The sequence below is a fragment of the Gobio gobio genome, assembly GCF_949357685.1.
Source record: "Gobio gobio genome assembly, chromosome: 20".
Lineage (NCBI taxonomy): Eukaryota > Metazoa > Chordata > Actinopteri > Cypriniformes > Gobionidae > Gobio > Gobio gobio.
In genome coordinates, this window is record NC_137113.1 from 39958738 (window position 1) to 39981720 (window position 22983).

The window sequence follows — 22983 nt, forward strand, 5'->3', positions numbered from 1 at the left end:
TAGATATAAAGTCAGAATTGTGAGATATATATACTCGCAATTCTAAGAAGAGAAGTCAGTATTTCCCCCCCTCAGGATTGGACTTTATAACTCACAATTCTGAGAAGAGAAGTCAGAATTGTGTGATATAAACTTGAAGTTGCGAGAAAAAAAAACTTTATATCTCACAATTCTGACTTAATATCTCACAATTCTGACTTTATATCATGCAATTCTGACTTAATATCTCACAATTCTGACTTTATAACATGCAATTCTGACTTTATATCTCACAATTCTGACTTTATATCTCACAATTCTGACTTTATAACATGCAATTCTGACTTTATATCTCGCAATTCTGACTTTATATCTCACAATTCTGACTTTATATCATGCAATTCTGACTTTATATCTCACAATTCTGACTTTATATCTCGCAATTCTGACATTATATCATGCAATTCTGACTTTATATCTCACAATTCTGACTTTATATCTCGCAATTCTGACATTATATCATGCAATTCTGACTTTATATCTCACAATTCTGACTTTATATCATGCAATTCTGACTTAATATCTCACAATTCTGACTTTATAACATGCAATTCTGACTTTATATCTCGCAATTCTGACTTTATATCTCGCAATTCTGACTTTATATCACTGACTTTATATCTCGCAATTCTGACTTTATATCTCGCAATTCTGACTTTATATAACTGACTTTATATCTCGCAATTCTGACTTTATATCTCACAATTCTGACTTTATATCACGCAATTCTGACTTTATATCTCACAATTATGACTTCATATTACGCAATTCTGACTTTATATCACGCAATTCTGATTTTATATCTCAATTCTGACTTTATATCACGCAATTCTGACTTTATATCTCACAATTCTGACTTTATATCACGCAATTCTGACTTTATAAAAAAAACATTCTCAGAATTGCGAGATGTAAACATGCTTCCATATTATGATGAACGTGTAAGATTCGTAAACTTTTGTTGGTCACAGAGATTTTTTTTTTTGCAACAAACCAAAAGCCAATGGAAAAATCATATTGTCGAAGGAAGGTGATTATAAATTCAAGGTTGGCTTTTGAAAATACATCATGTAACGTCTGATTTAATAGCACAGATTTAAAGGTAACTCTATCGCCGCCTTGACTACTGAAGTGCTAAGGATGTCAAAAATGCCAGTTGATTCTAAAATGAAATACTAAAATAATAATGTTGTTAATATTAATCAAACAACAGTATTGCCAAGTAAAATAGAAAAGCACTCACTGCTCTTTGCTGGAACTTTTTTAATTAAGTTCTCCACAAAGCTATAGGATGAAAGGAAACAAAAAGTTGAATTTTAACTTTAATACCAATTCATTGTAAGTATTTAAGTATAATTTGATTTGACATTTGATTACTTTTTCCAATTTCTGACTGTTTACTTGATAGTTATGTTTAATGCCCAGAAAACAAGCACTGTTTATTCCATTAGTTCTAATAGCATATTTGTTTTTACGGTGGTATCAAAATTACAATGTATTCAACAAGCATTTACATTTCTGGCCTCAGAACTACAACCTGTAAAAGTTGCCCGTTTAATTACATCCGTGTTACTCTAATCAGACATGCAGGCCACATGCTGCCACTGGGTTTCACGTCATATAGCTTCACCCCGCCTTAAGTTCATGTGCCGACTATAAGAACAGTGGCAGTGATGCTATCAGATGGCCGGTGTCCTGCATTCGTTCAAGGAGACCTTATTAGCCAAGACCCCAGACTGTGTTAAGCCACGCAGCAGAAGTCCAGGGTTTTGTAGGGTCACATTCACCGCGAATACAGATTACCATCGTCAAGGTCTTCTGTTTACTTGTAGAAACATCTGAGATGTTAAGTTCAGCGGGCAAAAAGCCAAATATGCTGCTTTGACATGTGCGGTCATGCTTTTTGTCTGTTTCTCAGGTTTTACGGGAATTGCTTACTACGGATTTCCGTCCAAACAGCTCAGGGGCTTGTAGATTAGACTACTTAAATCTACTTTGAAATCCCTCTTTAAATCGTTTTGAGGAGAAAAAGGTGAGAAAATTGAAACTGTTCTTTGCTCTGCCAACCCTAATGACACGGTGATTGATTGACACAGAGATTTCCGATCCTGCATTCATTGTTCCCTCCTGATCTGATAATTAGTTTAAGCAATCTATCGGCCCTCTGAGAAAACATTGCCTTACTTACTGATGTTCCTCGAGTTTAATCTGAGGTTGAAACGCGAAGAAAGAAAAAGAACTGCGCGGAACTACAAATTCAATTTTAAACAGTTTCGGCTCAAGATCTACGCCGCAGCGACGATCGAAGGTTTCCGCAGCCGAGTTGCATGTCCACACTTAGCCACACTAAATGAGCAATTAAAAGACAGACCTTTTGTTTGCAAGGGACTTTAATACACACTTGCTGTATTTATTGAAACGGGTCTCCCAGGCATATTGGAAAAAGTCTCATTTGCGTTAATGACTCTGCCTGGTCCGGGGCATCCTGCTGCCTGTGGAGCCGCCTGTTTCCCTCTCTTGTAAAAAGCCATTATAAATCATTGTCACCGCAGTGGAGTGCTGTAATGTTCATCTGAGACGAGCCAAAGTGACGTTAGTGCTGGTAAATCAGAGCTTAGAGCTCCTCCAAAGGGCCGAAGGTGGAACTGAGGGTGACGGCAGAGGTTGAGCTGCTCTGTGTTGTAGGTGAAAAGTAGCTTGTGGCTATTCCCCTCTTTGACATGTCTGCTCTATTGTTTCTGACAGGCTCTGGATAAGGACACAGGGAATTTCAGTGCCATGCTGTACAGGCTGATTATCCCCCCAACTACTGATGGTAAAGACGGCTTTGTTATTGAGCCCCTCACAGGCGTAATTAAGACGGCCATCATGTACAGGAACATGCGACGCTCCTACTTCAAATTTGACGTGGTTGCTACAGACAACTACGGGGAGGGACTCAGCAGCAGCGCTCAAGTGGTGGTACGTATGTGTTCGGGAAGCATAAAGTTGAGTGTTTCTGTCATTTTCCATTCAAAAGTCAGATTTGAGAATGAACAAACCAGTTATTTTAAATAAATCACTGAAAAAGATGATTTGTTTACAAGTCCGTTATTCGCTGAATCAGTTTTAAATGTAACATCTGAATCAGTGAGTGGAACTTTCAAGACATGTACACATCCAGAGAAGCATTTTCTTTTAAGAAATGGTACTTGGATTAAGAAAAAAGAAAAATATGTTGTCAAAACTGTATAGCATATAACTCTTTCACCGCCAGCGTTTTCTAAAAAAAAGTTGCCAGCCAACGGCAGCATTTTGGAAGATATTCACAAAACTTTCATGGCCCCCAGAATATATTGTTGTATGAATTTGTAAACTTTCAATATATCAAAAGAAAGAACAGAGCCTCTGCTTTTAGTCAAATAAACAAAGAATTATTCTAGATTAATTCATTCATGTTTTATCAAAACTTATAAAACGGTTAGTTCCAGTCCTTAATTCTGATTGGCCAATAGCTGTGTTTTATTCACGATAAAACACAGCTATTGCCACTTCACCCAACGGTTCAACAGCCTTAGCAACCACTATTAGCAACATAAATGTATGTTTGTTCTCATTGATATTGTTCATTGAAGCTTACTGTATTGTGTAGAAAAGTACTGTGAAAGATATCGAGTGCCCGAGTGTATTACCCGCATTCAGATTTAGCATTTTTTCCTTCTGGTATGTCTTGTGTTCATAAAAATCAGTTTAAATCTCCACACCGATATCTAGTCCTTTTAACAGCTCAGGGGTTTTCCCATACCCTGACACTGACAGTGCTAGTCAAAGCATTTTTTTTTCAGCAGTGTTGCCAACTCTCATGAGGCAAATAAGCAACTGCAGCTTCAAAAACAAGCCCAATATTATTATATTATCATCAATATTTATGATCAATTATTCTTTATTAATAAATGAGCCTGCAACATATTAAACTGAAACCTCTCGGAGTTTGAAAAGCAAAAATAGATGTGATTTTACAAAAATCATCAAATTGCAATAAAGGGCATGCAATATCCTCCGATCAGCTGTGAACAGCTGTGATTGTTTAACACGACTTGGCAACTATGTTTGTCAGTTGCAATTGTTCCATGTTTACCAGTTTCAGTCCTTTCAACATAAAAGGCTTTTAGTGATTTTACTTCATGAAAGTTGCATTGATACATATGTTTTGTCTTTAATATTTGTATTGTGTGGAAAGCGTTTTATAAAAGCAATAAGGTACTTGAGGCTAGTGCTGTATCGTGAATAAGTCGCGGCTGAAAGGCCTGTTCACACGTTTAACGCTTCGTGACTAAACAAAGGGCGCCAATGTGAGTGTGCACACCGACGCGCAAAACAGCAGGCGTAAAAGCGTCATTTTTATTTTGACGCAGCGCGTTAAAAACTGGCCGACCAATGAGATTGCCACTTTTGTTCACGTGCCCGGAGATGCTAAAGTGACATTAAAACATGACTTGGTGGTGCTCAAGCACAAAACGCTCTTGCCGAGCACACATTGATACAAAGAAGAAGTAGTAGTAAGTAGACAAAGAAGAAGAATGCTGCTTGCCAGTTATTAAAAAGTGTGAGAATGGTCATAATATGTCTATGGTTTTGGTAAGCGTGTAAATACTGTCTCTCCTCTTCTTCTGTGTGACAAGCGAGTGTCAGAGGCGTAAAGTGCCGCAGCACCACCTTGTGTACATCTACTGAATGTGCACGTTCACTCAGCGCATCGCCAGTGAAAATCGCTTGGGTGTGAACACTCCAAGATGCGCCGAAAAACGTCACGAAAAACGCTGCCGATAAGCGCGCGCGATATTCGTCCCGGTGTGTACAGGCCTGAAGGGTGTCGTTAGGCACGACGCGGAAAGCACAGCCTCTCGTACCTTATTGCTTACTTGAATGTGGGTACGTTTCATTAAAAAGCAACATTTCGAACAAAAAGCTGAGAAGTTTTTGTCAAACACTTTGATCGCATCAGACTGTTGAGTAGGTTGAGTCCATAAACACCCCCAAAGCTTAATTGTGCATAAACAATCTTCTATCCGCTCCTTCTGATTTATGCAGATTATCTTTGCTTGTTTTTGGATCCGGAGATACTGTACTCTTTCAGAAGATGCGTGATAGCCAGCCTACCGTATAAGAGTGAAAACATGGAAAAAGCTGGGAATCATTGTCTCATAAATGAAGACAAATCTCATCAATGGCAGGGAAAGAGTTAAATAATTTTTATTAAGAATCAGGGCATTTGCAATTGTGCAATTCTGCTGTTGCAAGAAGGCTAGAAAAGATACACATCGCCTTTAAATACACAATCCGAGGCAGTTTGAACAGATTGATTAAAGTTTAAAGCAGTAATCTGTCCTGAGATGCAATCCATCATCTGATTTTACAGCAGTGGCAACTCCGTTAGCTGATTTTGATTAGAAAAATATAGTCCCTGTAAGCTTGCTTGAAGAACGTCCAAAGTTGATGGCGAAGAGGCATCGATTTTTTTTTTTGTGGGCTGAGGGGCTCCAGCAGTATTTAAACCCGTAAATCAATCTCTCAATAGCGCTCAATATCTTGAACCTGCACTTGGTCTGTGATTTAAACAAATATGCGGACATAAGGGTATTTTGATTATGCCAGCTAGACCGCTCCATGCAGAGCTTGATTTAAATATTTAACAGGTTTATAGGTTGTGAGTCCTTAACGATTCCATTCATTATTGTAGTACTTTTGAGGAAGATTCTTCACCATTATTACTCGTATGTAGACTGGGTGAACCCAGCCTGATCTGCCGGCGATTTGATTTCGCCCTGCAACTCAGTCTGGAAGCCTGTACATTAATTTCTACTGCTTCTGTTACACTTTTGCGGGAACCAATCACAGACTGGCTTATCCACCTGGCGCGCTATTGGCAGGTTTAACACGATGGCGGATAGAGAAGCGATGGGTCGTTGCCCCTTGATCACGCCTCTTGTGGTCTGATTGGTTGAAGGACTATCCAGTTGACCTATCGGTAAGCCCCTCCCCTTGAACGCAGATGAGCCAATAGCAGTTGAGTATCAGTTGCGCTGGGACCAGAACTCGGACATCAGGTGTCAGCGCCATAGAGAAACATTGGAAAATCAGAAGCTCTCATTGGTTTGATGGTGTTTATGCTACAAAAATGTTAAAATGTCGTGCCTGAGGTACTGTAACACTGATTCCAGGATTTTCTGTTTGTCATACTCTCGTTAAGTTACGATTAAAGTCCCTGCTAACATACAAACCGAAATAACTAACTGTTCTTACTTTATGTAACACTGTAGGTCAAAAACACGAAGGTCTACATTTCAGTACCTCTCCATATTAAACTGGTTATATGTAAATTAATTTAATTTTAGATATGTTTAAGGTCTACATTATCTGTCCAACTAAGAAGGACTCCTATTTTGATGGGTATTATAGTCTATGGGTAGTGAAAGGGAGAGCTTGCACGCAGTTTATCTGAGTTATTTTTCAGATACAAAGTTTAATGTTACCAGTTATTAACTGCACCCCCGAAAAGTCATAAGCTCTGTGTCTATGTTTGTTTACTGTTAGTTATATGAGTGTTTTTGTGTAATTTGCTGTGTATGTTATTGGTAATGCAACGGAGAGAGATAGTTTGTGAATGAGAAGTTAATGCGCACTTCTTATGCTTTGTTTGTTCAGCTCTTACGATGATTTTTTGGAGTGAAAAAGGACATAATAAACTTGATAAACCATCAGTAAAGTTTGGCCATCATTCGGACGGGGTATACGCTACATTCTGGGTCCAAAAACATCTTGGGATAAGGTTTTCACAATGACAGCTGTCATTGTAAGATATAGCAACTCCGTTTGTTTGTCCGAGTTAGCAACAGTAACTAAGGGGGGCCGGGGCTTACCAATAGGTCAATTGCATACAGAGTCATTTGAATTATGCTCGTTTATCACGCCTCTTGTGGTCTGATTGGTTGAAGGACTATTGCATACAGAGTCATTTGAATTATGCTCGTTTATTACGCCTCTTGTGGTCTGATTGGTGGAAGGATTATCCAATTGCGTACAGAGTCATTTAATTTATGCTTGTTTATCACACCTCTTGTGCATGAGAAAATCCATAGCAGACACCCCAGACCAATGTTCAATCTTAAATTGAGCTTGGTCTGGTGATAGCCAGACAAACTCGTATGCATTCGGCAGTACTATTTTTGGTGACACTTACGTTAAGTTTCTTTTAATGTCTGAATTTCATTGCATTCAAAATATCAAACCAACTGGCATCCGGAAACAAATCATGCTAGAGCTTTTCTCAGATCTAACATACTTTAATCAATATACCAGTGGGGATGTTTGCCACCAATGAATACTGTAAATAAAAATAAACTTCAAGTATAATAATCAATTCAATGTCCAGTGGAAATGTTTGTTCTTATGACTCTAACCAAGTTTAGTGTTTTGTTTTTCCTTTGATAATTTCATTGAACTTGAAATGTAGTTATCTGACAAAATAATTTGGCAAAAAAGGCAAAGTACAGCTACCGGTTATATACATTGACTACAACATAATACGTTATTAATATCCCATTGGTTCACTCTTGCTTTTGCAAGTGTTCATAATTTCTTTGTATGACAGCCTGAGCAAAAAGAATGTCCTTTGACTACTTAATAAAGTTCCTAGTTTAATTTGACCGATTTCTGTCTCCCAGTTTTATCAACCACGGGAACGACATGTATTTGAAATGTAACACAGCTCAGAACCTTCATGCTACACCATCATTTTCCCTTTTATAACTAGAGATTAATTGTGTCCTTTCTCCCAGGTGTCAGTGGTTAACCAGCTGGACATGCAGGTGGTCGTATCCAATGTGTCGCCCACTGTAGTTGAACAGAACAAGGATCAGCTGATTGGGTAACTCGTTCTATACAAACACACTCTTCACCCAGACATACTCCCCAACATAACATTCCGAGCAGCCAGAGAGTGCTTGAAGCTGTAATGTATGCATGAGTACTTGACTCCTGCGGGTGCAGATGTTTATGTTGGGGATAAATCAGTGGGCTGCTTGATTCTGTCAACCCCTCTCAGATAAAAGCAGGACCCACACTGTTTAACATCTGCGTCAAGAGCAGAATAATCAACAACCCCACCTTCCCTTGTCAGCCATATGGGATAGCACTTAATATTGATTAAAATGCAGTCCGTAAATTTTTTGGTTAAAAATTATCCAAAATAAATTTGAGCAAGTACATAACCAGCCAGTGTTCAAAACAATCTCCTTACCATAGCCCGAATCACAACGGTAAGCTTGTGATAATGTGTTGTAATTTGAGTGATCCTTGGAGCTTTCCACTGGAAATAGGAGCACGTCGCTGTTCGTCTTTGCGTCATTACGTAACGTCTGTATACTTTATATATATTCTGTATATACTGTATATTCTTTATGAAGGAGTCCCGGTAGTAGGCTATCGCATGTGAGGATGATGCAGGTGGCGGATAATTTATAGCTTTTTCTCACAGCAGCTGGAATAATTTCATTTAATTTATTTATTTATTTATTTAAACAGGGACAGTGTAAAATATACATTAAACCTTAAAAAGGAGAGATGCATTTTACCAGGTTGTAGCACTTGTGCTAATTTACACCTGCAGTCCCTGGACAGGCTGATTTAAACAAATCAAGTTAATAAAACATTTATCCCAGAACAACATTAAAATAATCAAACCCTACATTCATTCTACAACATACATTTACAAATACACTCTCACCTACACATCAACTACTAAACATTATGTGAACATATTTGTTGTGAAAGAAGCCATTTTTTGACCCGATGTGAAAAAGTGTAAAAATTCACACATGTGGTTAACTCTTAAATGTAAATTAAATGTATCATTTTGATGGCGGATTGTAATCCAGAAAGGTCCAAACGACAATCATCAGGGACAACTGGAGATTCACCCGTAGTCAAAAGCAAAAGATTAGACTGTACAGAAATGGAAATACACTTCTACTGGTAACGCTAACACAAATACACACTAAATACACATATTCACGCAATGGTGATGTTGTTAACATTAAAAATTTGAGAACAAAGTATAACAATAACAATAATTTGCACGATTTGATGTGATATGAGCTAAGCAGTTGTTAGATTTAATCACCATTGGTAGCGCGATTTATTGTAATACCTTTTTTTCTCAGTTGGTCAGAACCAAGCCTGCAGCACTCCTGTTAAAAACTGAAGTCTGCACGCCTCGATCACCCCCAAGTGGTTGGTCTCAGTATAGCTCATAACCCCCGACCCTCCGTGTATTCTAATGGACGCGAGACAAACTAAACAATCAAATTACACTTCATATAATTTTTTCCCAAAGTTGGTTTTTGTCATTTTATGCAGTTTTTATCACGCTGATTTTTCTTCCAAGTGTTTGTTTTTGAAATAAGTTTGTTTTTAGTTCATTATTTGATCCTATAAAAACGTCATGATTGACAGCTGAGATTGATGGCTTCTCTGAGTGAAGTTGTCACAGAGGCACCGTCAGACTTTTTGGGGGATTTTCGGGAGGAGATTTGAGCTTTAGCTTTAATTTCTAAATTTCCATAACCACCAACATAATGAATTGTTCTGCATCTGCGAGAGTGTGGGCGGCCTTTTGATATCGCACCTCTACTTCCTGCTCTCTACTGCGCAGACCCTGTCCCACGAGATGTCAGCGCCATATTCGGACCTCAAGAGGCTTTACTTTTCCTTCAGCGGTAGAGAATGAAGTCGCGTCGTCCATATTTTTGTACGGCCTATGGTCAGAACAAAAGTGGCAGACATGTTACTTACTTGTTCAGATTAAATTTTACGGTGAACATTTTTATTTATACTTCCAAGACGTAGAATCTGTGATTCCGAAGTACAGTATCCATTCCACACCGGTGTGGTGATTGACAGCCACACAAACTCCTCAAAACATTAGATTAATCCGCGCTAGGGATGTAACGATTCACTCAACTCACGATGCGATACAATTCACAAGACTAATTTCACGATACGATTTTCTCACAATTTTTTTTAACAAAATGAGATTTAAGACAAATTATAAAATAAAAGAGTCCTTTTATTTCTCAGACAAAATTCTGCATATTTATTTGTAAAAATAAATATATATTTTATGTCAAATAAATAAACCAATTGAAATTTGAAAACAAATCCTCAAAAAGTCCCTTCAAGGAGATCTTCCAATTATGTTTTCTTGGGAGGAGGTTGTTTCAGCTTCTTATCCCTCATCCTGCACTGAGGAAGAGCAGAAATAAAAAGACTAGGTCAAATTAAAACCGTGACAGGGGTTTCACATTGTTATAAAGAAAAGATTTTAATTATTATTTGTATCATTACACTTGCAAGAGTTAGAAAAACAGAACACATTTAGATAAATATGGCATAATAATCAACAAATTATTGAAAAAAAATCCATGTACACATTTAGAGAAAGAGATAGTAAAACACATACAACACCTGGTTCTGCAACAGCACAGATTTCTCCGTCAGTCTGTGGAAAAAGCCTTCGGAAAGTCAAAATGCTGCCACACCTCTGATTTGAATGAGTCGACGTAAACGATATAATATTTGCTTATTTCACTCTTCTTCACGCCAGTGCACGCACAGTCACGCTAGCTACAACTTGCTCGTTGCTGTCGTGCCTGTAAAGTGAGGCTGTTATAAATGTGTATCGCATTTCGTTAAACATCTCAACCGACTTGAATCGTCGATTTTCATCCCTAATCCGCGCCGATGCACACGTAAAATGATAATTCCGCAAATAACTGCAATTGCAGGTTTCACACAGAGATGGTGACAAAGTCGCAAAACTTGCGGACTGCAGCTTTAAAGAAATAGTTCACCTAAAATGTTGTTACAAACCTAAATTACTTCCTTTTTTAATTGAACACAAGGAGAGGTTTTCTTCATAATTTTGATGTTGGAAATCTTTGGGTTTTGGGATGACAAAAAGACAGAAAATTGCTGATATATTACAGTGCTAACATGGAGACGTAAGCACATCTTTATATTCCTGGTATATACACAGACACGAGCACACATTTTCTGCCTCAGGTGATAGAACTCACAGCCGAGTTTTCCCAAACCACCTCCTCATCTCTTGTCAGGCTGTTTCCCCAGCAAACCTGCTCCTTGTTCCTTTTTTCCCAAGTAGAGTTATCATTCTAGCCTCTGTTCTTTTTGTCCCATGTTCTTATTTCACCTCAGCAGCTGTGAAGGGGGGATATCTGAGGCACTGCAGGTAATTGGCTGAGGAGGGCTGGCTGCTCTGAGATGTGAGCTGAGGGGTAATAAAGGAACCTACTGGGAGACAAGGACACCAGCTTTGAAGCAACGCTGTCTTACACAGCTCATTTTAGCCCTTTCTTTGTATTTGTCCTCCATGCACTTCTGTGTTCCAAACAGCTCCCGTTCAGTGTAGTCTGACAAACATGGATAATATAGGGGTTTGCAGTACTTGTGTTATATTTAGGCAGTGTAATTGTTGCTCTTGTGTAATTTTTCCTGTTTTATTTCTCCAGTTACGGTGATTACTGCAATTAGTGTGCATGTTTGCAATCGTGTGGAAGTTGATTGTCAGTTTATTTTCTCTGATGTATGCCCACCAATTAATGGCTTAGGGGCTCTCAAATTAGCACTGAAATAACCTCTACGTTTTTTTGTGTTCATTTTGGTGTGTAAGAACTATTTTTTTCTCATTCCCAGATGTTCATGTCTTTGAAGTCCATATGCAGTATTTTTTAATTGTTGGTGTATATACACCTGTTTTGTTTTGAACACGCCCTGTGTGAAAAGGGGCATTCTTTAGAGGGCTGTTTGTGTAAAGCGTTCAAGAATTTAATAGACTTTCAAAAAATAGTAAATAGAATGTCTTCGGAATGTCAGGAAGTTCTGTTGTAGATCTCTTATTTTCTCTGTCTCTTAATTCAGGATTTTAGAGCGCTATGTCCAGGACCAGATCCCAGGAGCTAAAGTAGTCGTGGAGTCAATCGGGCCCCGACGTTTTGGCGAGGGTTATGAACAGGAGGACTACTCCAAATCTGACCTGATGGTTTACGCAATCGACCCTCTGACCAACAGAGCTCTCTCAAGACAGGAGCTCTTCAAGTAAGTGCATCCAACTTATCCTCCCAAACTCCTTTTCTGCTGTGCTCTTTTTACAAAAAAAATGACGTACTCAAAAAACGTTGTACAGATGATAACGTTGTCAAAACAATCCCGGTTCACACGGATTCACAAAAACTAAAAACGCTGTTAGGCCTCGTGCACACCGGGGCGATTATTGCACGTGCTTATCGCCAACGCTTTTCGAGACGTTTTTCGGCACGTATTTGTGTCCATAACCAAGCGACTTTCACTGGCGATGCGTGGAGTGAACGTGCAAATTCACTCCTTGACAGTAGATGGCGCTTTTTATTTAATTGCAGATCAAATAGGATTCGATGGAAACTCACCATTGAATCCTATTTGATCTGCAATCCCTCTCCATAATAACTCCCTCTTATCAAGACCAAAGAGACCAGCAGCTGTACATTCATCTTGCCTCGTTGCATCATCTTCTTCGTCTACTTACTTCCTCTTCGTCCTCTTCTTCTTAGGTGTCAATGTGTGCTCGGCAAGACCGTTTTGTGCTTGAGAGCCACCAAATAAAAGTGTTTTACTGTAATTTCAGCTGCTCCAGGCACGTGAACAAAAATGGCAATCTCATTGGTTGGCCAGTTTTTAACACGCCGTGTCAAACCCAAAAAATTAACCCAAGGCGTTTTTTTTCTTTTTTATGACGCTTTTACGCCTGCCATTTTGCGCGCCTGTGTGCACACTCACATTGGCGCCCTTTGTGTAGTCACGAGGCGTTAAATGTTGGCGATAAACACGCGTGATAATCGTCCCGGTGTGAACAAGCCTTTATTCATGCCAGGTCAGTAGTTGACATTGTCACTTTGTAAATGCAACAAGGCACTTTTTCCTACTGTCTGTTCCAGTGGAACATACTGAATTAGGGAAAAAGGCATATCAATTTGCTGCTCCCTCTGCTTGGTATAACTTGCAATTGACATTGAAACTTAGGGAGCTGGTTTCACTGGACATTTTTAAAGTGATGTTAAATGATTTGGATACAGAAACATCAGTTTGTAGATGTTTTGACTAGTTACATATTGATATATTTTTTTTTCTTTTTATTTAACTTGTTTGTGTGTAAATATGTATGTATAGATGGCTGGATGTTATCTGTTAAACCCTCGTGAGATGTGTTGCTGTCACTCTTGGCCAGGACGCTCTTGTAAAAGAGATTCTTAATCTCAATGTGCTTCTTTTCCTGATAAAATAAAGGTTATAATAGTAAAGAAAGACTACGTGCCTGCGCACATACACATTATTTTACAGAGCACTCACTGGACACGTAATACACATGTGCATGCCATCACCGTTTTCACAGATTCACATTTTTTTGCAGTTTGCATAGAGACAATAATGGTATTGTTTTCAAAAACTTGCACTCAGCCCCCAAAATGCTGTTGTTGTGTAAACGGCCCCTTAAACACCTGTTTTTTCCCCTCAAACCTCTGCACCTAACCGTTTGAGATGTATCTATCCTTTATACACTTTTAAAAATAAAGGTTCTTTATTGCCAATCGATGGTTCCATGAAGAACCTTTAACATCATTCTTTAACAAATTTTAAGCTGAAAGATTCTTTGGGCACCAAAAATGGTTTGTCTATGGCAGGGGTGTCCAAACTCGGTCCTGGAGGGACGCTGTCCTGCAGAGTTTAGCTCCAGCTTGCCTCAACACACCTGCTGGAAGTTTCTATTATGCCTACCTCGATTAGCTGGTTCAGCTGTGTTTCATTGGGGTCGGAGCTAAACTCTGCAGGACAGTGGCTCTCCAGGAGCAGGATTGGACACCCCTGTTCAATGGCATCACTGCAGAAAAAAACACCCTTTGGAACCTTTTTTTAAGAGTGATACTGAGATAGAGGTGTCTGTGTGGCTATAAAATTATTGGACAGGTCTGCTTTTTTTTTTACATGGAGTAATGTGAAAATGCAGAGTGCTACCATCTCAAAAACGCCACAACAATGTTGTCAGTTTTCCGTTTTTTAGTTGAAAACTGTGTTGTGTAAACGGCCCCTTAATCTCCTGGCTTTTCCCTCAAACCTGTGCACCTAACGTTTGAGATTTATCTATCTTTTATTCACTCTTGAAAATAAAGGTTCTTTATTGCCAACAAATGGTTCCATAAAGAACCTTTAACATCCATTGAATCATTCCATTGTACAAAAGGTTCTTAATAGTGGAAAAGGGTTCCTTAGATATTGTAAATGTTCTGCATACAAATAAAAAGAAAACCTGAAAGGTTCGTTGGGCAACCAAAAATGGTTTGGCTATGGTATAATGTGAAAAAACACACAAAAAAAACGTTTTGGAACCTTTTTTTTTAATGGTGATACTGAGATTGACGTGCCTGTGTGGCTAACAAAAATAATGGACAGGACTGCGTTATTATTTACATGGAGTAATGTGAAAATGCAGACAACTTTGTTGGTCAAGTGGACATGTTTTGGATTTGAAAAATGTAACACTAGGTATAAAAATACTCCCCTGGTTGTGTTACTGGAGGTGGAAATATGAGTTCATTTTTACCAACTACAAGATGAAGCATGTTGACTGTTTGTGGCTCTCTTGGCTCATTTTGGAGCAGTCTGCACTGATATCTAACATATTCATTTGTTATGAATAATCGTTTATTTTGTTTTGCATCCATCAGGTTCCACAATAAATGTGATATAAAATTACTCATAGCATGATTTAAGAGACCACCCACCCCTAGCCATTAGTTAGTCTTACTGCGTGCATTTATGTTTGCCCATTTTTTATCCAAACAGCACGATAAAGCAGATGGAGTGTGTGTTTATGTTTGTTTAGACATTTTCTCATTTTTCATAAAAATGAGACTTGTGGTTAAATCCTTAGCAAGATTGTCTGTCTTGTCACAGTAATTAGCCTGCTCAGACAGCACTGTTTCTAACGCTTGTATGGGCAAATCGTGAATTGTAGGCTGTCGAATGTGCTTTAAAACCCTTCAGTTCTAATAAAGGCCACATTCCTTTTGTTAATGTTTTGTTTAGCTGTCTGCAATGTGAATGCTATTTAGAAATTGTGATATCACAATGTATACAATACGTATAAAGTCAGCATATTACATTGTATTTACAGTAAAAAAAACAACTTATTATAAAAGTTTGACTTGTGAATTTTAATTACATTGTTTTGTCATCCACTGATAAGCAAGTGTCAGATTGATGGTGCCTGCACTGCAGAACTAATCGAATTGCATATGCAAGGTCACATATGTGACTGTTCATGTGGTTTTCTACAGGTTTTTAGATGGGAAGTTATTGGACATCAATAAGGAGTTCCAGCCCTACCTAGGTCGTGGAGGACGCATCCTGGAGATCCGCACACCGGATGTGGTGGAGAGCGTGAAGAAGGCGGTTCAGTCTGTTGGATACACGGAAGGAGCCCTGCTGGCCCTGGCCGTCATCATCATCATGTGCTGTATCCCAGCCATTCTCATCGTCATCATCACCTACCGACAGTGAGTGTCAATACTATAGTCCAGTACACCTTAAAGCTCAAATCCGAATCAAAAAATGGCCTTTAAAGGGATAGTTCACCCTGAAATGAAAATAAAGTAATCTTTTACTCACCCTGCTGTTGTTCTAATGCCCTATGTCCTTCTATCTTTTTCGGACCTCAAAAGCAGAAATTTTAAAAAACGTCCTGCATGCGATCCTCCATATAATGCATATAATTGCAATGAATGACGATGCCAGTGGAATTTAGCCCCGCCCACAACATTTGAGATCTGGAAATTCGGTCTGGACTTGATCCGTTGTGGAGCAACTATGCCCGAACAGAAGCTGTTTTCGGACCAATGAAATTGTCAGGGCGGGCTTTATACGATGATGGACAGATGTAATCATCCACGTCACCAAAGAGCGCTTGGGTTGAATTTGTTCTAATCCTAAACGGAGAACTTGTTCGTATATGCATTCACCTTTACTATTTCTCTCAAAAATGATGATTGTGTTGGTAAGTATTCCGTGTATCCATACTTTTTTTTTTACAACACCGGCAAAGATCGTTTACACTCATCTTCTACTTCTTTCAGCGTGCGTGCAGTTGAGTTCTGTTGACAACTATGCGTCGCTCCGTTGCTCTGATTGGTTGTAGGTCTATCCAATTGAGGTCTTTTCTGGTTCGGTTGAAACACGCCCCATAATCACAGCCCAATGGAGCAGTATCAGACTCATATTCTGACTAGACGTCAGGTATATATATATGGAGATGCGTACATTTATGGAAAGTGTTCAGGAGGCATACTATAAGATTTTGCAAGAAAGAAACCTTATTATTCAGTCAAAATACTGAGCTCGGCCGTTACTCTGTGCGCGTTCCTGTGAGTGCGTGCGACCCGTCAGCAGCCCCTCATGCTTACTATAACTCGCACTGTTGTCATGGTACCCAGGATAAGCGCACACATGCACTATTTTGAGAAACAAACGCAACTCTTGTCTTCTCTATAAGGTATATGATAAGAAATAATACTATAATACTAATAATAGTAACCTCCTGAAGTGAATGTTGTGTACCAGTTGTCATGACAACATTGAGTGTGCGGCTGCTGACGGCTCATACGCACTCACAGGAACGCGCACCGAGTAACGGCCGAGCTCAGTATTTCGACTGAATAATACAGGTTCTTTCTCGCAAAACCTTATAGTATGCCTCCTGAACACTTTCCATATATGGTGCGCGTCTCCCTGTATAATTGCGTGATACTTTTGTATCCTTTTTGTAAAGTTTTAGCCTGGTCACCATTCACTGCCGTTATATGCGTCCATATATACAGGACGTTTTTTTACATTTCTGCTTTTGAGGTCTGAAAAAGATAGAAGGACACTGGGCATTGGAACAACAGCAGGGTGAGTAAAATATGACTTTATTTTCATTTCAGGGTGAACTATCCCTTTAAAAATATGGGGGAATGAGGGTAAATCAGTGGAAAGACTGCCTAGACTGAAGATTTCCCCACTTAGCAACCTAAAAAAAATTAAATACTAATAATAATGTAAAGTTCATTAAGGTAGAAACATTCTGTGTTAAGCAGGCAGCCTCCATCCACTGGGATTTCAGTGGAACATTACGTACATTACGCCTGGTCTTGTGTTTATTCTGTGCAAAAGAAGATTAATTAAGGCCATGAGAGGTAAATATGAGAAACCATCTGTGGTTAAGGGCTGAGCTTTACATGTGGTGCCAGCTGAGCCAGTGCCATATGGCAGACCTGACGATGAGAATTCAGGGATGAAATGACAGGATCCGAGCTAGAGATATAAGGATCATTCTGGAATCATTGAGGTTTTTGTTTGGGATGAAAATAATTCGTACTTGTGGGAAACAGAGAGCAGATGTATACATTTTGTGGATGAAATCCACAGTATATTTTGCAGTGATGTTACTGATGCTGATACTTCTGTGCAATGTGTCATCGTCTAATATATCACATTTTTTTTGTTCTTTTCACAATGCACCATCTTCAGATTCAAAGAGTAAGTATTGTACAGAGACATGCATGTGTAATGATATATTGGTTATATATAACCATTTCCCTCTCTTAAGCATTATTTAATTCAGTGGTTCTCAAATGGTATTCAAGACCCAGATTTTACAATGAATGAATAGCAAAAACCAAACAGCAACCCAACACTACTTAAATAGCTTGTCGTACAAAAGTCAATGATGTGACAACGAAAAACAACAGTGAAATGTATTAACATAAAAATATAGTTTGAGTGTTTGGTTTCTAAAAGTCTCTTGAATTTTTAAAATGTTTATGCTCCCGACAGTCCATAATTCACGTCACAAAGCACAATGTTGGCACAAATTATATCTATTCTCATTACAACACACATTTAAATGTAGTCTGGGATGGATTTTCTTGTATTTTGTGTAATTTTGTTAGTTTTCCAAGAATGAGGTCCCATCACGCAACCTGTCCATAATGGCATTTGCCAAAATATGACTAGCTTAGATACATTGTAGCCAGCATTGACAACTGTTGGCATTAACAAAAAAATATGAGGCCTTCTAAAAATGTATTTTTATAGCTAATAATAATAATAATAATTATTATTATCATTCTATTGCTGTCTGCGACCCACAAGTTGAGAACCACTGATCTAATTGTTTTTACCGGAGAAACTCCAAAATAGCACAATATCTTATCTAATCTTAATAAATTTCTAAATCTTTCATTATATAAGCCAATGCTTTTAATTTGCTCAACTTGTTGACTTCATTATCTAAAGACGGCAGGCAGAATGTGCAAAAACAGCCAGGATCCAAATGGCGCTTCCCACTGGAAAATCCGGAGGTGCTGCCACCAACAATCTGTATGAAGAGCTCGGCGACAACACCATGTAAGTTTTATACCTTCAGAACTTTAGACTTGTAAATGTCTGCAAACACTGACTGATATAGAATATTAATATTTAAAGTCAAATTGCACAAGTCTGTGTCTATAAATATTATTTTTGTAACCACATTCCCATTTTTAAACAAGAAAGTAATCTTGAATTATAATAGAGTTGTATGATTAGAACAAAAACAAAAATACATTTTGAAATTGTATTTTGGTTGTTAAGATGAGGTGCATGAGGGTGCAGTATTTCTGTTATAATAAACATATGATTTAACATAATCTGATTGTATGGCTTTGCAAAGATAGGGCTAGGGCTTCTGTTGATGGTGTTCCTGGTTGAGGTGATCACCAAACTTTTTTGTTGCTGGACTTTTTATGAGGTGCAGGAAGGCAGGAGGGTAAACTACTCGTTTATCCCTGCGACATATAGTAGTCATGACAATTATCACGTTGTGTTGCCAAGATGCAGTCAAAATCCTGATATATTTTTACTGTCATATTCAGGAGTGTTTTGCATGCCAACAATTTTGGTATTGAAAAGTGTTTTTGTTTCTTTTAAAGTGTTCCATAACTTTACATCCCAAAACTAGCATAATAAAAGACAATTTGGCAAATTGTGTTACTTTTTACCATACAAATCCAGGGACTTCCATATACTCCTAGTATGGAGGAAGAATACGCAGAAAACCAACTGATTCCTTGCTGCTTTGCAGAAGCATTTTCTACCATATTTCTAAACTACTTTTCCACTGCTACCTTGATCTAATTGTGATTATCTAATCATTACCAAATGAAATAACTGTTTTGTCTTGCTCTGGTCATAAAATAATATTATTTGTTCTGTTATCCTGGTACTTGACTGAACAGGCCAAGTTTCTAAACACTGAAGTTTAAATGTGGGCAGCCATATTTTAATGTACTCTTGGTTGAGTTTTCACATCAAACTTATTCCAAAAATCAAAAAAAAAAAAATCATCATTGAACCCCAACAAGTATTTCTCTGGAATGGTGTGTCTGGTGTTAGACTGGCTTCCCCCTTAAAAGACTAGCACTTACACACAAACATTACAAAACTTGCTAATTTCACTTTCATATATTTGTCTTTTCCTCATCTCTCATTCTCATTTCTTGGATATCAGACCTAAGTAAGTAGGCAGTCATCTGTTTCCAAATGTTGTAGACAATTTAATTAAAGTAGTTGTATGTGTGATCGTTACTCAGAAAGCTGTTGAACATTCTTTCCTTCCAATTAGTTGCCTAGCATCGTGATCAGTTGCCTTGCTTCTAATCAGTAGTGATATCAGCTAAGAACTGTGTTAGTGCCCTTCATTGAAACTTCTTGTAGGTGTTTGCCTAGGATTTAATTAGCACTTTTTGTTCGTATTACTATGTCAATCCAGGCAGGTGCTTTTTTGTAGCTGGCTTCCATCCTGCTTCCCCGTCTGTACCTTGTTGTTCACATCCTCTGTTAAGTCGTTCTTTGTCTCTTTTTGCGGTTATGCTGAAAGCAGGACTAAGAGGTGTGTTCTGAAGGAGGGCGATCGGCAGCGTCTCATTAGCACATTTGCCTCCCGTGCCATCGCTGCTCACAAGCTGTCCACGGCTAATGGAATCCTGGTGAACAACTTGCCTAAGTCGGAAAGCAACATTACCTTCCTTTCAGATGAGAACCCGCTTACTACAACCAACCCCCTGTACCATGATGACGGCACCCTCAGCAGCCCTGAGCACCAAAATCGGAGGTACCTCCTGGGCATGTATTCACCCAGCGTAAGAAGTCTGAGAAAGTCCATCATGCGCTTTCCACAGGCTTCTGCTGGCTCAGGGCACTCCTGGACTTTACCCTCTAGATTGCACAAATGTGACACCAGTGAAGCCCTACGGAGTAGGAGGGTGGTGATGGACCCAGTTCAGTGGGAGCAGCAGCTTCTCAAGTCTGGCCTTAATGACAGTAAAGAAATGATTGATGGATATGATGAGTTTGTGGACGAAGATCCAGAGCCCAAACTGACAGTAAGAGAGCAGGCACGGCAGTTTGAGCAGCAGGCCATGCAGGACAGGCTGAGGCAAGGCCAGGAATCTCGTGGGTCACTCTCTTCCGAAATTATTCTCTCTGTTTTTGAGACCCCACAATCTTCATTCATGGGACATAACAGCAGGCCCCCATCCATAATCATTACCCAGAGTGACGGAACACCTCCACCCAGTCACAAGCCCACTCCGCCAGTGCTGCGGAAATACAGCAGAATGACAACCTATCCTGATGTGGAGTCTTACGAGGTCAATGTGGAGATCATCCCCGACCCTCCAGATGTACCTGCTCCACCACCACCACCACCTCCACCTCCCTCCAGTCCTCCACCACCACCTCCACCTCCACCTCCCTCCAGTCCTCCACCGCCACCACCACCTCCCTCCATCCCCCCGCCCCAGTCTATTTATATCCCTCCATCCTCACCTGCTCCTCCACAACCAACCCCTCCACCTCCTCCTCCTCTCCCCCCTCCCTTATCACCAACCTCTTCCCGTCCCATGCCTCCTTCTCCATTCGTCCTTCCTCCGCTCCCCTCCATCACAACCCTCCGACCGGTGTCCTTACGCCACGCAGCACCTCCACTGCCGTCCGAGCCGGAGCCTCCCAAGAGGGAACTCAAGGGGATCCTGAAGAACATCCAGAACATAGCAGACTTAGAGAAATCTGTTGCCAACATGTACAAACAAATAGATAAAAAGCAGTGCCCGCCAAAGATTGTCCCCAAACCACAAGTGTCTGTCGAACCAGAGGCTAGGGTGTCAGATGCGGAGCCTGTACAAGAAGCACCACCACAAGAGCCCAGTCCAAACATGAACTCACTAGTGGAGGAGCTGGAGAAACGCTTTCCATCTCAGTCCACTATGCTGTGACACTCTCTTTGTCCATGTTGCTATTACTTTTTTAGAGGCAGTTCACACAGGATGCATTCTAGCAGACGTTTTAGTACAGCAAAACTGAAAAGAACATATGTTCATATGTAAATATTATGGACAAAGCATTCCTGTAGCACAAACAGTAAAGCATGATGCTAGAAACGCCATGCTTCCCAGGGAATGCATAAATTGATTGAATATATACTTTCAACACAATGTCGCAAGTCACTTCGGATTAAAAGATAAATGTAAATGTTTATCAAACCCCCAGAAACAAGTGATTGTTTTTAACCTGACATTGATCCACTACACTGTATATAAAATAGGGTGATAGATCGCAATTAACTCAGAATCATGCTTAAACCGGTTTGGCTTAATGTGATCATGAAATCGCAAAGCCTGCGATTATATTTTTAAATGCAGCTTGTCAGTGAAGCAAAGCTCTGTGATCAGAAGTAAATTCTGCTCCATCTGAAAACACTGAGTCACTTATAATGTGCATTTGAAAAAGAAAAGCGTCAAACATCTTTACAAACATGTCCAACAAAAGACAACATTTAATAGCATGTTTTTACTCCAAACTCACTTCATAACGACATTTGAGCATCCTGATGTGGCTTATTACACAGAATAAGGCACACAGCATATTATTTCATAGTATTCTATACAGGCTATACATGATTAAGGCTATGTTGACTAGCATTGAAGTATAAATTTACTTTATTATCATGAAATACCCAAGAAGTCTTGAAGAACTTGAAAGATCAACCATGTATTGTCGTAGCTGTGTGTTTATTAGTCATGTTTAATCAAAGCGTTTCAATCTTCTGTTTATTCAGCTACATCGATAGTATGTTGCCCATAGGGATTTCCTGGAATTACATTATCGTACTTCTGCGAGGCATATTTGAAGTTTCTGTGCGAGAGCGCCCTCTGGCTTTCAGATGGCATTTACTGCTGATCACAGAGCTGTGCTAGCCTGGTTCTACCAGACTCGTACATTTCAGTTGTACAGAGAGTCTGGCCACTCTCCATTGACAAGGCCTTAAAATGCGGCACTCAAGCCATGAAAAACAAGGAAAGGTTCATCTAGTGCACGTGTATGTAGACCAAAAATACCAATTTAATAATTGAAAAAATGATTGTGGAGCAAGAGAATGTTTCCTGTGTGAATGGCCCCTTAGACTATCACAACATTTTTGTCATCATTACTTTTTGTCTTACCATTGTGTTTCATCTTACTGTAACACAAAATCAAGTGTTTGTGCATACAGTTTTTCTAAAATATTTTTAATCAGTTTTGCAAGAGTGTTTTGTTATTTAGTTGAGTTAAGCCATTCATGCAGGCATTTTATTTGATCCCTTCAAACAGTTTTAGTACACAAAATGCTATTACTTACACATAGAAATTCTTATTCATATGCCCTAATGTTGGGCTGTAAGTTACTGTCACTGGATGGGATAAATGTCCTCTATAAAGCTTTTCCCTGGGGCACACTATGCT

The 22983-nt window shown here is 39.2% G+C and overlaps 1 protein-coding gene across 1 annotated transcript in view; it reads left to right on the plus strand.

Moving 5' to 3' along the window:
* pcdh15b (protocadherin-related 15b) overlaps nucleotides 1-22983 on the plus strand; it is a gene marked incomplete at its 3' end in the record, with an annotated part of 357459 nt that overhangs the window by 318730 nt on the left and 15746 nt on the right. Inside the window, exons 28-32 of the mRNA XM_079845636.1 lie at nucleotides 2785-3000; nucleotides 7857-7945; nucleotides 12016-12192; nucleotides 15465-15683; nucleotides 18460-18570. Coding sequence (XP_079701762.1) covers nucleotides 2785-3000; nucleotides 7857-7945; nucleotides 12016-12192; nucleotides 15465-15683; nucleotides 18460-18570 — 812 coding nt within the window. The remainder of the gene's footprint in view (nucleotides 1-2784; nucleotides 3001-7856; nucleotides 7946-12015; nucleotides 12193-15464; nucleotides 15684-18459; nucleotides 18571-22983) is intronic.